At 42.4% G+C, this 18,815-nt stretch overlaps 1 protein-coding gene across 2 annotated transcripts in view; it reads right to left on the bottom strand.

Moving 5' to 3' along the window:
* LOC121874853 (collectin-10-like) overlaps window positions 1-18,815 on the bottom strand; it is a 70,175-nt gene that overhangs the window by 43,132 nt on the left and 8,228 nt on the right. For both annotated transcript variants that reach the window (XM_042379140.1, XM_042379139.1), the window contains exon 2: window positions 5,027-5,377. In XM_042379140.1, coding sequence (XP_042235074.1) covers window positions 5,027-5,377 — 351 coding nt within the window. The remainder of the gene's footprint in view (window positions 1-5,026; window positions 5,378-18,815) is intronic.

The raw sequence follows: 18,815 nt of genomic DNA, 5'->3' as shown, positions 1-18,815 counted from the left end.
GACGGGGAGGGGGACGAGGGTGGGAGGAAGGGGAGGGGACGGGAGGGACGAGGGTGGAGGGAGGGAGGGTGGACGGGGGACGAGGGTGGGAGGAAGGAGGATGGACAGGGAGGTACGGGACGAGGGGGGAGGAAGGGAGGTGGACGAGAGGCATGGGACGAGGGGTGGGAGGGAGGGTGGACGGGGAGGTACGGGATGAGGGTGGGAGGAAGGGAGGGTGGACGGGGAGGCAGGACGAGGGTGGGAGGAAGGGAAAGAGGCTGGAGGTGCTCATTAATGTATTGCACGTTTCATTGGTTTCTTGGGCTCGGGAAACTAAACCATTTATATACTCGTTTCGTTTTACCACTTAATGTAGAGTAATACATAAATTCAAGTAGAAAAATGTCTGGAATAGTGTTATAGGCCTATGGGATAAGAAACAGATAGGCCCTATAGGTAGAGATATATAGTACTACAGTATATATAGATGTCCTGAGGGATATATGGGTGATAAAGGAATAGAGAGAGAGAGAGAGACAGAGGGACAAATGGGCAGACAAGAAGCATGTAAATAGTCGATCAGGTTGAATGAGAAGACATAGGAATAATACACACACACACACACACACACACACACGCACACACACGCACACACACACACACACACACACACACACTCCACCTCAACAAAATTCACGCTATCTGAGAGAGAGAGAGAGAGAGAGAGGAAAAATAAATGTGGGAAACAGAGGAATGAGAAGATGGAAGAAGCTATTACAGGCAGGATAATTGGATTCCCACTCGTTAGCGATTGAGTAAACTATAATGATCGTTTGTGTTCCGATAGTTGAGCCAAGGACATTTGGGTTCAGGTTATGGCTGAATAAACTGGCAAGAGAAGATGACATAATTACCTTGAATGGTGAAATTTTACTCAGAATTTCTACCACTTAGATAATTTTCAAATTTTCTCTGACTTTCATACTTTCGTAAAAAAAAATAAATAAAAAATATCTATTGCTTTTCGCGGTGTTCAGCTTTCTAACTAATCTCTTAAGGGAAGATATAATATTTATTTCATATAATTTTCCACAAAAATGTTCAATAAAAATATAATAATAATATAACAATAATAGTAATAATAATAATAATGATAATAATAATAATAATAATAATAATAATAATAATGTTCTCTTCATTTACTCAAACATCCAGATAATAATAAACTTCATCCATCCTAATAAACAAGAAGCTTTATTCACTCATAATAAACTGTACTCGTCGAGGTCAGTGTAGCTATAATATTACCAATCAGATGGAAACAAAAGTAATCAGACAGAGACACATGTGAAACACCGAGGCTTTCACCTGACCACATCAAAGACCACAGAAAATCCTGATCATTTATACGTGTTATCTTGATTAATTGGATACATATGTGTCAAATTCTTAATACAGTCTTAAGAAAAAAATAATAACAACTGATTTAGAAAATATTATATGAAAAGATTATAAAAAAATTGAAATATATTGATGTGATAACTCTTTCTCTAGCCTGGTACACGTATGAAATGTATGTGGAAACTAATTGTGTGTGTGTGTGTGTGTGTGTGTGTGTGTGTGTGTGTGTGTGTGTGTGTGTGTGTACACAGGGTGGTGTATTGCGTCTAATGTAGCAGCATTCTGTTATTGTTAAGGTGCAGGCATTGCTTGCTCCCTCTTGCTTTCAGCTACCGCCGCAGGCTAGCCCTCGTGGCGAACTGGGAAGCAACTTGCATAGGTCGTCCCCTGCCAGTACACATCCTCCTCACCATCAAGACTCCTGCTGTGTCTCTTCGTGGCAACACACGGTACTTGGGTGCCTCGTGGGCCCAGGTTAGACCAGCAGGGGATCTCTGAGTAGCAGTGGGTCCCAGAGAGACAGCGCATAGGCCCACTGGCATGTCGACACGTCCTGGCATTGCCCCGCTGCCTTGCAGATTAACCTTGGTAGGTATAAGGCTACGGGAGTAAATCCCGAACGAAAAATCTGCGGTGGAGCCCGCATCAGGCAGACATGTTTACAGAGCTCCAACAAGACCCCAACGGCATTATAGGCGGAAGAGGTGACCACCATGGAAACCTAATGACTACACCGGCGGATGAAGGCAATGCCTGATGGACAGGCTACTCAGGCGAAACCCAACAAACTGAGCTATCAGCAGTCCATTGCAACTCTCCCTCTCCCCAGTCGTTGCAACACTTCCACCACTGGACCAGGAAAAGGGAGAGCCAAGATGTGTTGTTTCAACTTGCGCTCCTGCCACACCACATAAATCAACTTACGTGCAGCCATCATCCAGCTCATCATACCTCTCTTCATCATCAAACCCCTATACCCCCAAAAGTCCTATGGCGACGGACGAGTGGCGACGGGGACAGGCAGAGATGACTGCCGGGAGTCTTTACTCACAATATGACCCGACAATCAATGTACTCATCAATGATTAACGTACTGCTTTAATTGACTGTCAGAACAACCATCAGTCGCGGACCAAAGCTGATACCTTCCGCAAGACGAAAGCTGTAGCCTAGCGGGAAATTCTCAATCTAAAGAATGACTGGTTTAAAAATAAAGCATGTGAAACACAAAAATGTGCAGATCAGCACAAGGCGCGCGATTTTTTCAATTCCACCAAAACATTTTATGGGCCAATCACTCGTGCCGCAGCCCCCCTCCTCTCATCCAACGGTAACTCCATAATTAAGGACGACGCAGGCCTACTTCAGTGCTGTAAAGAGCACTACCATTCACTGCTCAACCGAAACACTGGTGTGGATGTCCTGACTACCCAGCAGGCCCCTCAGCATCCACAGCTGACCCACCTCAGCTATCCTCCATCACTGGATGAGGTAGCTGCTTCCATCAAACAGATGAAAGAAACAAAGCCTCAGAGCCTGATGGAATCCCTGCCGAGGTGTATAAGGCAGGAGGATCTCTGCTTACCAGCCGTCTCCACTCTCTCCTGGAGAATATATGGGAAAAGAAGGAAATCCCCCCCCAAGCTCTTAAAGACGCCTCCATCGTCAATATTTATAAAAACAAGGGAGACCGGTTAGACTGTGGCAACTACCGCGGGATCTCGCTGCTGTCTGTAGCTGGCAACATTTTTGCCCGAGTCCTCGTAAACAGACTTCTTCCTGAAGCGGAAAACTTCCTCCCACAATCTCAATGTGGCCTTAGACCCTCACGTGACACCACTGACATGATCTTTGCTACCCGCCAGATACAGGAATAGTCCAGGGAACAGCGTCATGACCTGTACATGGCTTTCATCGACCTAACCAAGGCCTTCGACTCGGTCAACAGGGAAGCCCTCTGGTGGACCCTCAGCCGTTTTGGCTGCCCCCCCCCACCCCATAAAAAAAGTTCATCGTCATTGTGAGGCAACTCCACGATAGCATAAACGGCAGTGTTCTGCACAATGGCACTCAGTTTGAGTTCTTCCCTATCCAAACCGGGGTTATGCAAGGGTGTGTACTGGCACCAACTCTCTCTTCCATTTTCTTGGCTGCCTTCCTTAGTCGTGCCAGTGCCAATTTAGCCAGCGGGATGGACATCGAGTACCGGATGAAGGGTCTTTTCAACATAAGACTACTCCAGGAAAGAACAAAGGTGTCGGCAGCTTTCATTATTGAACTTCAGTATGCACACGACCTCGCTCTTTTTGCTCATACTGAGAGCGTCCTACAGGAGATGCGTATGCACACTTAGGCCTTCAGGTGAAAGTACGTAAGATTCAGATTCTCTTTCAACCTGTCCCTGGTTCAGACACACCTCCACCACCCATCCAGCTTAATGGTACTACCCTCTCTAATGTTGCCCACTTTCGGTATCTCGGCTCCCACCTGTCCGCCACTGTGGTCATCGATGAAAAGATTCAGCATTGGATCAGATGTGCATCTCAAGCGTCTGGCAGACTACGTAACCGTGTCTTTAGCTGTATGGAGCTGAAATTATGTACAAAGTTACGCGTATATTGAGCTGTGGTCCTCCCCACCCTGCAATATGGCATCGAGACGTGGGTCACATACAGGAGGCACCTCAAGGCACTTGAAAACTTCCACCAACGTAGTCTACGTTCCATCCTCCGAGTTCGCTGGGAAGACAAGAGAAAAAATGCAAGTATTCTTGCTGTCACTAACTGTAGGAGCATCGAGGCTACCATTTTTCATGAACAACTACGCCAGACTGGCCATGTTATCCGCATGGACTGCCAAAGCAGCTACTTTACAGTTACCTAACGAATAGTAAACGTAACGCTGGTGAGCAACTGAAAAAGTATATGGATAATCTTAAGACAAACTTGAAAAAAGTGCCAAATCGACCCCCTCACCTGGGAGACGATTACTCCACATTGTAAAACTTGGAGGGGCACCAGGAGGAGTCAATACTTTCGAGTTAGCCCGGCTGCAAACAGAGGCAGACAAGCGCCAACGCCGGGAAGACGCTGCCACCGCCCCTTCCGCACTCAATGTAGTCCTCCACATGTGCAACATCTGTGAACAACTCTGCCGGTCCCGTATCGGGCTCTTTAGTCACCTCAAAGCTCACCAATGAAGGTGACATCACTAATAACTCACATCATTGTATCATAGCTGGATGATCGTCATACTCGATTCCGAGTGACAGCAAAGTAGTAGTTTTGTGTGTATGTGTTTGTGTGTTTGTGTGTGTATGTGTTTGTGTGTGTGTGTGTGTGTGTGTGTGTGTGTGTGTGCGTGCGTGTGTGTGTGCACAAACAGCTTGTATTACCCACATGTAAGTAAAAACTATTAAACTGTATGTTACATTGCATATACGTGTGTACTTATTATTATAGATATGAGTTACTTGATTGTTTAGGCTCCTCATAAATTACAGCTACACATGCATTCTTAAATCGCTAGTTCATGCTTGTTACGTGCACGGCTAAGAGGAAGGTTGGGGAGAGCAATATTTTGTACATGCATAATTATCCAGCCTTATGTACAGCGGGTGATAACAACAACATATTATAACAACCTTCATTAGTGACGAGATTGGCCACGTCCTCCACTTCATGGCGGGTCGACTCGATAATTCTTCTTCTTCCTCCTCCAATTCCATTTACTCTTTTACCTCCATTTCCACCTCCAATTCCATTTCCTCCTCCACCATCATTCCCTCCTACTCCTCCTCCAGCACTACTACTACTACTTTCTACTCCATCCCCTCCAACACTACCATCTCCACCTCCACCACCACCTCCTCCGTCACCTTCTCCTTCATCAGTGAGGTCAGTGCGGCGGAAGACAGGGCCTGGTGTGAGGTTCCCCTTTTGGGCCCGACGGAGCAGCAGTTGGGCAATTATTTCTTTTGGTGTCGGGTTGCGCACTGGAATGACGAGAGAACGACTGTCACTACACGCATTATGACAACAGATTAGCAAAGTGTTTAAAAAATTCTTCTAAAACTTAAAAAAAAAAAAAACTGGTATCTATTCTACATTTGAAAACTATTTGAATGCTTTGAAAATCACTTAAAGATGATATATTGCAATCTTCTTCATAATTATATTTACATACAGATATATAAACAAGATCACGTTATTAGACATTTTGTTAGATTTTTAAAGTTTACTATAACCGATTCTAAATAAATTAAGATTAATGAATAATTTTTCCAATAGGAGGCTATGCAAGCATCATGCCATACAAGAAGAACCTTAAGAGAAGAGTTAGACAGTGGAGTAGTGACAAGGGTCGTCTCACACAAACCTCTCGGATAACACGCAAACACGAACGGCTCCCAACGCCCAATCGTAAACACTTCCGCATTTCGTGTTTTGGGGATGATTTAAAAGAGATATCAATTATTTTTCGTCGATTATTTTCTACGCATATTTTATATTTGCCTTTTATTATCGATTTTATAATTTTTGGCCCTTTTTTTCGATCGGTTTTATCGGTTGTTATCGCGCGTGTCACACCAGCTTAGGACGTTCATCATCAGTAAACATAAGAGAGAGTATTTGCCATCATGCTGCATCCGACGGTTTCAGCCCTGGATTGTCAGAAGATGGAATGTAAGGAAGGTAGAAAACAGAAGGGAGGAAGAAAGGAGAGAGGAAGGAGGGAAAGGGAGAGAGACAAAAAACTTAGAGAGATGAAAAGGAAGGAGGAAGGAAGAGAAGAAATTAAAGAAGGACAATTAAAAGATAATATCACACTCAACGAGGAAATATTTCAGTGTTGTAACCTTCCATCATATCGTTTCCTCTGACGAAGGTAATATGGCCACTTAATATCGAGTGAGACAGAATTGAAAACGAGTAAGGATTCAAAGCTAACTCACATGACACCAGTTTATAAAGGAAGGAAATGAAGAGATATTAACAGAGGCCCAACGAGTCTGAACTGGATCCCACGAGATAGGAAAAGATTTATTAGACCAAATACCAAAGAAATTGTGTACAGGTAAAGTGAGGAAAGAACTGTTGTAGAAGAAAACGAGAAAGAGAGGTGATGATGATAATGATGATGATAATGATAACAATAATAATGATGATGATGACAATGATAATGATAATGATGATGATGATAGAGAGAGTTTTCGGATAATGTTTCACGTTAACCAGACTCTTCCTGGATAAGGTCTTGATTCTGACAAAAGAGAAAGTTATTATGGAGAGAGAGAGAGAGAGAGAGAGAGAGAGAGAGAGAGAGTGAGAGAGAGAGAGAGAGAGTCTAAAAATGAAGAAATATGGGAAATAAAATAAACAACGATAAAATGGAATAAGAGAGGAAAGAAATTGACAGACAAATAAAAAGTAAAACAATAAACACGACAACGACATATACTGTATATACCCTCCACGTGTAGCTACCATAATAAATCTGACCACCTTACAATGTATCCTTTTTCATGTTGAGTAAACGTTTGGTCGTGTCTCTCTGTCTGTCTGTCTATCTGTCATCCTTGCCTCCTTCTCTTCGTCCCTTACTCTATCAATCGTTTCCTCACTCATTCTACTATTCCCCCAACCTCTTTCTCCCTCTCTTGTCCCCTTCTCTTATCGCTATGTTGAGAAATATGACAGACAGACAGACAAAATTATGAAAGGTAAACAGGAAAGACAGATATGAAAGACAGATGGAAATGAAAGATGGGAAAGAGAGAGAGAGAGAGAGAGAGAGAGAGAGAGAGAGAGAGAGAGAGAGAGAGAGAGAGAGAGATTGTGTAAATAAAACTCTTGATGCAATGGCTGATATTTTCCCTAGTTATCTGTGTGTGTTACTCCTCACGTGTAGTAATGATGTCAGCTGTTTGGTATACAGTATATACTCCCTCCCTCCCTCCCTCCCTCCCTCACTCACTCCGTCTACTTAGCTTTCTTCCTTGTTCTCTCTCTCCTTCCCTCCCCTTATACTTAGCCTTCCACCTCTTTATCTCCCCCTCTCCCTATTACTTCCCTCTCAATCTCACCTAAGTCCAGTGCTCCTACGTCACCCACCAACTTGGGCAATTAATGACAAGCAGCCCAAGTGAATGTAATCAAAGGAAAAACAACCATTACACTTTTACATTATTTTTACTCTGTTTTGTAATCATATTTCACAAGTGCATCAACAATTTTCCCCTGGACTAGAAAGTTATGTGAATATGTAAATTGCTCGAGGCTGCTGACTGCTCTTGATGTCTCTTAGTGTGCAGGTGACCATCCTCAGCAGGTGGAGTTGTGACCGTGAGGCAATATAATGATGATTCGGTCATTAGCGTGATGACACATAAACATGGGCTGAAGGATGATTGACTGACTGAGTGACTGATAGGTTGAATAGTAATCAGTCCTCACGTTCATCACTATTCAAATTTTACCGCTCACAAGGGAGGGAGGGGAATGGGAGGGGAGGGATGAAGGGAAGGGAAGGGAGAGTGAGAGGGAGGGGAAGGGAGGGAGGGATATTCTCATCATTAGGCCCCCACCCAGTAACATTCTCCACCGAAAATGAGTTACCGTCTGCCGCTTGAGGGGATCCTACATAATAAATTGCCCAACCAAGTGAGAGTAGTTATATTAGCACCGTTTCTTTTCCCACGTGATTTTGTTTACCATCTGAGCTCGGTACTTTCACCACATTCCTGTCATAAATCCGTAATTTATCATCGTAACACCGAGTATATTAGCGGGTGAAACTAAATAAGAGTTTTCACCATATGCCTGAAGGCTGACAAGACGGTAGGTATATGAAAGTCTCTGGTCGTCACTAAGTGTTGCATGAGTGTTGCTTATTATCCTCGCTATATTTTCTACCCCTTCTTTGTATGGTAATGTAGAGGTGTGAGTGAGTGTGTGTGTGTGTGTGTCTCTAAGTGTGTGTGAGTGTGTGGGTCTAAGTGTGTGTGTGTGTGTGTGTGTGTGTGTGTGTGTGTAAAGGTGTAAAATCCACATACAATAACATCCCAATGCTTACCTGTACTACATAAGCCTTGCAGAGAAGTTGAATATACAACAGGTTCCAACTAACTAAGATCACCCATTAGCATATATCTGACAATAGCAACAAGACCAACAAGTTTTCAAAGATTGTGAATTCAACGTTTGAGAAACCGATAGTATTAGGGTTTCAGAGACCGTGTGTATTAGGGTTTCAGAGACTGGTAGTTAGGTTTCAGAGACCGAGAGTATTAGGGTTTCAAAGACCTAGAGTATTAGGGTTCCAGAGACCGAGAGTATTAGGGTTTCAGAGACCTAAAGTATTAGGGTTTCAGAGACCGAGAGTATTAGGGTTTCAGAGACCTAGAGTATTAGGGTTTCAGAGACCGAGAGTATTAGGGTTTCAGAGACCGAGAGTATTAGGGTTTCAGAGACCGAGAGTATTAGGGTTACAGAGACCGAGGTTTCAAAGGTTAAAAATTCGGGAATGAAAATCTGAGCTCGTTGGGTAAGGATCTGTCGTGTTCTGTCTTGAATCAGATGGACGTATAACAATCTTTATATATTTAAAGCTTTTATGTGTATATTCGCGTACCTATCCTGTGGTCGTGTCAGCCGAGGTGGAGAGAGAATAATGATAATAACAAGATAAAGAGTGAGATAGAGGAAAGAAATGATAATAATAAGCAAAAGGAGGAGGGAACAGTAGCGGCAACACTAGTGTACTGTAGATGGTTGTACTAATAAGAACTACAACTAATATAAAATGTTTATAGTAATAGCAACTAACTACGACAGTATATACAGCAATGTTTATAGTAATAGCAACTAACTACGACAGTATATACAGTAATGTTTATAGTAATAGCAACTAACTATGACAGTTTATACAGTAATGTTTATAGTAATAGCAACTAACTACGACAGTATATACAGTAATGTTTATAGTAATAGCAACTAACTACGACAGTATATACAGTAATGTTTATAGTAATAGCAACTAACTACGACAGTATATACAGTAATGTTTATAGTAATAGCAACTAACTACGACAGTATATACAGTAATGTTTATAGTAATAGCAACTAACTACGACAGTATATACAGTAATGTTTATAGTAATAGCAACTAACTACGACAGTATATACAGTAATGTTTATAGTAATAGCAACTAACTATGACAGTATATAGAGTAATGTTTATAGTAATAGCAACTAACTACGACAGTATATACAGTAATGTTTATAGTAATAGCAACTAACTATGACAGTATATATAGTAATGTTTATAGTAATAGCAACTAACTATGACAGTATATACAGTAATGTTTATAGTAATAGCAAGTAACTACGACAGTATATACAGTAATGTTTATAGTAATAGCAACTAACTACGACAGTATATACAGTAATGTTTATAGTAATAGCAACTAACTACGACAGTATATAGAGTAATGTTTATAGTAATAGCAACTAACTACGACAGTATATACAGTAATGTTTATAGTAATAGCAACTAACTACGACAGTATATACAGTAATGTTTATAGTAATAGCAACTAACTACGACAGTATATACAGTAATGTTTATAGTAATAGCAACTAACTACAACAGTATATACAGTAATGTTTATAGTAATAGCAACTAACTACGACAGTATATACAGTAATGTTTATAGTAATAGCAACTAACTACGACAGTATATACAGTAATGTTTATAGTAATAGCAACTAACTACGACAGTATATACAGTAATGTTTATAGTAATAGCAACTACGACATGCAAACTACATTAGTTAATACAGACTACAACAGAAGTAGTAGTAGTAGTAGTAGTAGTAGTAGTAGTAGCGAAGGCAATAATAAAAACAACTACAGTAGAAACAATAAATTAACTATTAAAAGTGAATTCAGTAATGACAACAGATGCAGCAGCGATAGAAAGAAGACTAGTTACAGCAGCTACAACAGGGATACAAAATACAGTAGTGACAGCAGCTAGAGGGATGATGGAGAGGGATGATGGAGAGGGATGATGGAGAGGGAAATTGAGAGGGATGATGGAGAGGGATGATGGAGAGGGATAATGGAGAGGGATAATGGAGTGGGATGATGGAGAGGGATGATGGAGAGGGATAATGGAGAGGGATAATGGAGAGGGATAATGGAGTGGGATGATGGAGAGGGATGATGGAGTGGGATGATGGAGAGGGATGATGGAGTGGGAAGATGGATGGATGGGTAGATATGGAAGGAAGGACGACGATAGGAGGGCATGGGGAGAGGATACAGTCAAAAAGAATAAGAGAAGAAAGATTGGAAGAGGAGGAAAGAGTAGGAAAAACACACACACTCTCTCTGTCTCTCTGTCTCTCTCTCTCTGTCTCTCTGTCTCTCTCTTTCTCCCCCTTCCCCTCTGATATATTCTTGAATTTTTCTGAACCTCTTTCCCGATATCTCTCTTCGCCTTATTTTTCTCAATCATTTTTACTGATCTATTTATTTTCTATTCTATTTTCATTTTCTCGTTCTTTTTCTTCTTCGTCCTTCATGTCCCCCTCCTAGCTTACTTTCTTTCTTTCTTTCTTTCTTTCTTTCATTCTTTCTTTCTTTCTAAATCCTAGGAATTATAACTTTTCATTCGTCGCAAAATCGCAGATGAGGCTTCAACCCCTCCTCCCACCCCTCCCTTACCCCTACCCCACCCTTTCACCCCACCCCCTCCCCCTCCCCCACCACCTCACCCCACTGCTACACCCACCCACTACCCCACCCTCCCCCACTAATCCTCCCCACCCCCCCAGGTGGTATAAACAGGGTGGTGGTGTTCTTCACCTACTCTCAGCCTCATATATTGTTAGGGCCTGGGCCACTAATTCTTGGAGCTGAGGTAATATTAGAGAGAGAGAGAGAGAGAGAGAGAGAGAGAGAGAGAGAGAGAGAGAGAGAGCTACCAAGTGAAACCCTTTCAGTGGGTCAAAGACTGTGTTCACTCGGCTTGGTTTTACGCTTGTGTTGTCGTCGCCTTCACAAGAGTGTGATGTATACCTCTCTCTCTCTCACTTACCTCCCCTCTCATCCTCTCACCCCCCTCTCTCTTTTCTACCCCCTTCATCCATTCCTAGACTCCTACTCTCTGACATGCAGATTTCATCATCATCATCATCATCATCATCATCATCATCATCATCACACCTCTCCCCCTTCACCCCGCAACAACCTTCCTCCTCCTTCTCCAACACCTTTCTTCTTCCTCCTACCCCACCAACCCCCACCTCTCCCTCCCCTCACACACCCTTCAACTCCTCCCACTGTCGCAACACCTGTCGTAGGATACTGAAGGTGAGGTAAGGGGTTAGACACAGGTCAACTTTCCCCCCCCTTCCCTCCCTTCCCTCCCTCTCCGTCCCTTGCTCCTCTCCCCCCTCCCTCCCTCACTCCCACCCTGCTCCTCTCCCTCCCTCCGTCCCTCCCTCCCTCCCTGCTCCTCTCCCTAAGGGTGGAGGATTACGTAAGAGGTAGTCACGGTTCAGGTGGGAGGAGAAAAGAAAAGAAAGAGAAACAAGAGGAAAGAAGAGAGTAAGATGGAGAGAAGATGATAAATGGGGAGTGTAATGTGGAAGAGGAGGAGGGAGGAATAGGTGATGAAAGATGAAGAGGAGGGAGAGAAGGAGGGAGGAATGGTTATTGGGAAAAGAAGAAGAAGAATACAAATGAAGAGGAGGAGGAAGAGGTTGGAGGAGGAGGAGGAGGAGGAAGAAGGATGGGATGGCAGAAAAGGGGTCAGAGGAGTTGAAGAGATAAAGGATGGAGATAGAAAGGAATAGTGAAAGAGTATGAATAAGAGAGAGTGGATAATGGAACAGGAGGTGGAAGAACGGAAATGATGAAGAAAGGAATTTGGGGATAAGAGAGGAGAAAGAAAATAGAATAATAAACGGGGCACAATCTAAAGCAAATGGCAAGGAGAAGAACAAGATATAAAGAAAAATTCAAGATAAGGAAGATAGAAGAAAGATATACAAATAAAGGAAATAACAAGAGAAAGAAAAAACGAGAAGATGATCAAGAGAAAGAAGAAAACGAGAAGAAAGATCAAGAGAAAGAAGAAAACGAGAAGAACTCATAGAAAACGATGGACAGGAAGTAAACTACAATGGGGGGAAACTATTCAAGAAACCAGTTATATGGAATGTCTTCAAAAGTACGACTCCAAATTTTTAGTGTCGAATTTTATCTTTGAGAATAAATTAAGCCTGACTGGATATATAATACAGTATATAAAGTTAATTTTATTATATGTATATGACGACACCTATAGAATATACTGAACAAGAACACTTTGATTTAACGATAAGTAGGAATGACATCAGATATAAACTCTTCCTCTTATGTAAGTTTCGACGTGCGAGTCATACAGTGTAAAGTATAAACAAGCTGTTTGTCATTGTGTTTCCTGGGGATATATTTTCACATAAATTCATTCCAAAGTTAAATTTCTAATAGGTTATAAACTTATTCTCTCTCTTTATCTCTCTTAGGTCTCTTACCCCTTCCCCCCCCCCCCTTCACCGTGTTCCCTTCAATGCTAAAACATCCCTTCTCCTCCCTCACCCCACCTCGTCTTCTTCCCGCCCGCCTAATGCACCATCAAGTGTATTAGCCAACTCCCCTAATTTCCATAAGTAAACATCTACCCTCTTCACCGCCTCCACAAATACTGTATCATCCACTCTATACCCACGCCACTAAGAGTACTGCCCCCTGGCCCTCCTTACGCCACAATGAAGACCATAAGGTGAGTTAAATAGCTGCGGAACTTGTATTTCCGGGCTATGAAAGCGAGGAGGAAGGGGATGTGGGGGGGGGGGAGAAGACGAAATTAAAAGAGAGGGAGGGTGAGAGAGGAGGAGGAAGGAAGAAAGGGTGGGAGAGGGGGAAAGTGGGGGTGGGAGAGAGGAAGGAAGGGTGGGAGAGAGGGAGGAAGAGAAAAGAGGAAATGGAGGATGAGGGAAGAAAGCCATCATCATCATCATCATCATTATTAATCATCATCATCAAACATCATCAATCATCATCATCATCATCAACAGTCAAGATTTTTCCATCACTTCTTCTTGTTTACCTTCACTTCTCCCTTCATCTCTCTCCTCCTATGTTTGTTTTCTTCTCTCCTTCTCTTCCTATGCGTGTGTTCATATGTCATTCCCGTATTCATCACGATTCTCTCTTCCCTCTCCTTCCACAATTCCCCTTCTATCAAATTACTCTCGTATATATGTATGCATGTATGTATGTATGTATGTATGTATGTATGTATGTATGTTACTCCTCATCTGTTATCTTTGTGATTTATAGTTTCAAGCAATACCTGAAGGCATCTAGCGGACAGTGGATTTGTTCAGGTAACCAAAGTAAAACGAAATACACATATAGAGTTGGATTTCTTTGTCTGGTGTAGGCTGAGTCAGGGGCAAGTCAGCTATTAGCCTGACTGACCTCTTGTGGGACATCACGACTGTGTGTGCGTGTGTGTGTGTGTGTGTGTGTGTGTGTGTGTGTTTTGTGTGTGTGTGCAAATATTAATAAATTCGAGTTTATTTTGCTTGACGAGAACCAATGAGTCACAACGCAAAAAAAAACAGCTGCCTGACCCCCCACACCTGCCTGGCCCCACATCTACCTGACCCCACACCTGCTTGGCCCCACACCTACTTGGCCCCGCACCTACCTGGCCCTACACCTACCTCGCCCCACACCTACCTGGCCCCACACCTGCATGACCCCCACACCTACCTCAGTATGCCTCTACCACACAACTGTACAGGGTGAAAAAAAGAAGTTTACATGCATCAACATTCCTAGATACATTAGAAGGAGCATACCGCCGTCACGAGAACTGGTGTAAGAGACACGCGGAAGGGAGAGGACGATGGTGTAGCAACAGCCTACAGGATCACACACAAGGTCACCCACCTCACTACAGTTATATGGGCTGACAAAAAAGAAACCTAACCTAACCTAACCTAACCTAACCTAACCTAAGCTAACCTAATCTAATCTAACCTAACCTAACCTAACCTAACCTAACCTAACCTAACCTCTTCTGCCCTTCACTACGTATAAACATATTTCTTTGTGTCTCTTAATGTTAAAAATGTCTAAAAGTCTCGGTCGTTCATGTTACGTTCTTACTGTACACTGAAAACTTTCTCTCCGTAAAAGATTGACTTGACAGAATGTGACGAAACGTTCGCTCGTTTGGCATACAGTAAAAACGTGTGTTTGCATGGTGGAAGGTAACGCCTGGCACTGTTTACTGCTTTTGGTGGCGATGACTGGAGGGTTTGGGGATAATTCTGACTTATCTTTATTGAGAACGAATAATGGTGTTTCAGGCAACAGATAAACAAATGTTTGTCACAACGTCTGAGACAAATGCCAGGGTGGGCACAGCCGGACACCGTCTACCCTTCCACCTCTCCATCCACCCTTTCTGACTCCCTCCTGACTCCCTCCTCCGCCAGACTCACTCCTCCCTCCACCAGACTCACTCCTCCCTCCTGACTCCCCCCCCCACCAGATTCCCACCCACTTGACTTCCTCCCTCCCTCGCCAGACTCCCTCCTCCATCCAGACTCCCTCCAGACTCCCTCCCCCCCACCAGAATCCCTCCTCTCTCCCCACCTGAATCCCTCCTCCTCCCTCCTCCCTCCCAACATTTGGTCTCCCGGTAAAAGTGGGGTAACGGGTACAGCCGACACAGCAAGGTCGTGGCGGGAGGGGAGCCATCACTAGCTGGTGGTGAGAGAGCGAGAGAGAGAGAGAGAGAGAGAGAGAGAGAGAGAGAGAGAGAGTTAAACCATTGACATGTTTGATCAACACATTTTTACCCTTCAAGTTAATGAATTCGACACAAAACAATACCAAATATCTAAATTTTTGTGTTGCAACAGATGTACAGGGTTATAAATATATATATATATATTTTTTTTATTTTAGAACCCTAAATAATTACTATAGTTTTGGACTCATTAGGACGCAATAAACAGGAACCTAGAAATCAATAAGTAATTCTCTGATCATTTTGAAGAACATTTATATTATTTATAATGATATAATCAGATCCTAAATGAAACACAAAAGACTATCTCATTAAAATACGAAATAATGCCATAAATACGTGACAACGAGTAGGAAAATATCTTAAGTTAATTGTACCGTACCTGTGACATACCTGAGGGCGCCAGGTGGAAACTAACCAACACCCTCAACCACAGAACAATATATCGGTCCACCACATAATTGAACGACGACCCTAACGAGTGACAAGACATTGCTAATATGCTCGTTACCTGTATTTCACCTCCGCTAATGACCTGGTAAGCTTCAGAGCGTGCAATAACGAGGTCGCGATTTTGTACATTCCCAGTAAACGCGGTGAAGAATGAAAGTTCTTGTATAGCCTTTGATGTTGTTATTGGCCGAGTTACTTACGTGTGTGTGTGTGTGTGTGTGTGTGTGTGTGTGTGTGTGTGTGTGGAGTTATTTCGCTGGTGTAGTGACTCATACAATGTGCGAGATGAATGACGTTAATATTCAGATGAGTGAAGCCGTTTTAGCTGAGGCTTAGAATACATATATTATCATCTTTATTTGCCTTTGAGAAATAAGTAAATAAATATTGCATACATTATGGTATTGATTTTCCAATATGCCCGTCTGTGTGATAAGTGTTCCTTTGAAGTCCCTGTGTCAATGGTGAAGGTCATGTTTTATGAACTGTTGAACTAGTCTAGAATATTATATACTGAGGCAGTGTTTGTTGTTGTCTCTGTTGTTTTATGTATTTTGGAGTTTACATTAAAATTAAAACCTACGATATATTATTACTACTATTGTTATTATTATGGTATTATGAATATTGTATATATATATAAGTATACATATACATACAGTATATCTATATGGTTAGCACAACTTGACCGTTCTACCTCACTAACTATGCAACTTTTTTAACAGAGAATTACTGTTGTTGTTTTCTTGTGCTGACCTCGACTTCAACAGAGATATAATAGTACACCAGAAGAACTGCTACTGGTTTATAAGTTCAGTGACTTGTTATATACGCGCTGGTGACGCAGGAGAGAGAGAGAGAGAGAGAGAGAGAGAGAGAGAGAGAGAGAGAGAGAGTACCCACAACGTCAGTGTGCTGTACATTCATATTGAAGGTTATTGAGTCCCTCGTCCACACAGGAGTAACGTTATTACCACTGAGGTTGATGGAAGAAGATGGAGAACCTTATGACTTTTCTTTAAACATATTTTATTTCTTTTGATTTCTTTTCATTGACTTCACACTAGCTGTATAAATAAAGTCCTTCCATGTTTGTGTTCAATTATTGTTTACTCTAAGAAATAGTTAGTTTGGTTTTACAACAGTTTAGGTCATAAAGTTGTAAGCTCTTTTTAATGCTTCGACTACTAGCACATCCTATCATATCGATTGGCCAATGGTAAAACAAAACACTATCTCATAATCCTTGTTTGTACTGGTTACGTTTCGCTATTAGTTAAGACTAGTGTAACGTAATAATGAACTGATGGAAGACACTCCTAGTTAGGTTACTTGGTCTGATATGGTTCCAGGTTCTTATAAACACTTCTTGTAATGTTAGTAAGGTGTATAGGTAAGATTTGCAACCCCTTAATGGTGTATGGTATCTAGCTACCCCGTGCTCGTCCAGTCATTCTATTATACATATCGTAATCATTATTGGTTAATGTCAAATGTATAATCTTAATTAGTGTATATCATTTGAGACCTTAGCTATTGAAGCGCAGTAATACTTTATAATATCAACTGCGTAAACTCATTTGAAAACCCCAGAAGCAGAAATTAAACCTGAGTCAATGTTTGTAAATTTGTCTTGAAGAGTAAATATATGATGCGTAACAAATATACTTGAGTGTGTTCATAATGGTGCAGTAGCCCGGCTTCTGAGCCTCATGTGTCGTCAGAATACGCGGGATACCAGCACCAACTTTCTCTTTTCATGGTAATAAAAAGTTATCAAGTCTCGTTCATGTGATTGACCTGTTGAGAATCTTTTTTTTTTTTAAGGTCTTGTAGAGTGTCTCGTTACCCTGATCAACGCGATGTAAGGAGAGGCACTTTGTATGTCACGGCTGAACGGACATTCCTGTTTGGTTGGTTGTCAGTAACATGAAAGACGAAATGATTCGGGTCATTATTAGTAAATTTACGCAAGAGTAGTTCTTTTGGAATCAGGCACATCAAAAGTTAAGGACACAAGGAAAGGTCAAATGTCACGGTCAAAGGACAGCGAGGATAAACAGAACACAGTCATCGAGTTGCTTGACGTTTTTCATTGGTCTTTAAAAGAATCATATTGAATATCGCTTCCTGGTGCTCGTCTTTTGTGGTGTATCATTGAATCTCACTTTTACGGGGATGTTTTGGGCACAACAGGACGCCAGAGAGAGTCGTCCCACGGTGATTGACCCCGGTGATCTGCCGCCTGATCCAGTGTGGTTCACAGTCGGAAAATCTGCTTTTGTCAAATGGGAGTCGTTTGTCCCGCTAAATGCATAATCTTAATCTTCAAGGACTGTCTTGCTAATGCTCGCTGACTCATTGTGATAAATGTGTTGTTACAAGGAAATGTTGTACGCTAAACGGCCGAAAGATGAATCTGATAATGTAATTTTTTCTCCAATCTTTCACGTCTTTTCTCGTTTTAATACTAGATGGCTGGAATGAAGAATGCACACACACACACACACACACACACACACCGTAAGGTCAAGACCCATTCAGGCGCTGCTCCCGCTACTCAGTTGCCCCTCTTGGCCAATGTTCGGCCCATTCCCCAAGTCCCTCTCCCTGAACCATCCTCACCACCAGGATATCATCATAATCAAAAGTGACAATTTCGTTTGGGAAAGAAGTGGGACCATTGTTGAACAGTGATGAACCGTGTTTAAGCCAGTGAATTCAGCACTAGACAGTAACAGTGAGAACCGTGACCCACCAGTGAGATAAGCACCCCTGGGAACTGACCGCCATCTTCTGACAAGGAGGTACTAATCAGTCCACCCTGGGAACAACAGTGGGTAGGCTTCACACCTGACTTCGAAATAACACAACACCACCGAGTAGGGTGGGGTACTGTGACACCACTCCACACCACCCGGTGTCCCCATGACCACGTGAGGTCCTTCATATCAACACCCGAGGACGAATTACTGCACCACGTGAACACCACACCACCCGGTGTCCCCATGAACACGTGAGGTCCTTCTTATCAACACCCGAGGACGAGTTACTGCACCTAACCTAACCAACTTTATCTTTCATGTTAGATAATTTA

The sequence above is a fragment of the Homarus americanus genome, unplaced genomic scaffold (genome assembly GCF_018991925.1).
Source record: "Homarus americanus isolate GMGI-L3 unplaced genomic scaffold, GMGI_Hamer_2.0 scaffold56009, whole genome shotgun sequence".
In the NCBI taxonomy this organism is placed as follows: domain Eukaryota; kingdom Metazoa; phylum Arthropoda; class Malacostraca; order Decapoda; family Nephropidae; genus Homarus; species Homarus americanus.
The sequence above is the reverse complement of the archived record's forward strand: the minus strand, read 5'-3'. Positions and strand labels throughout refer to the sequence as shown.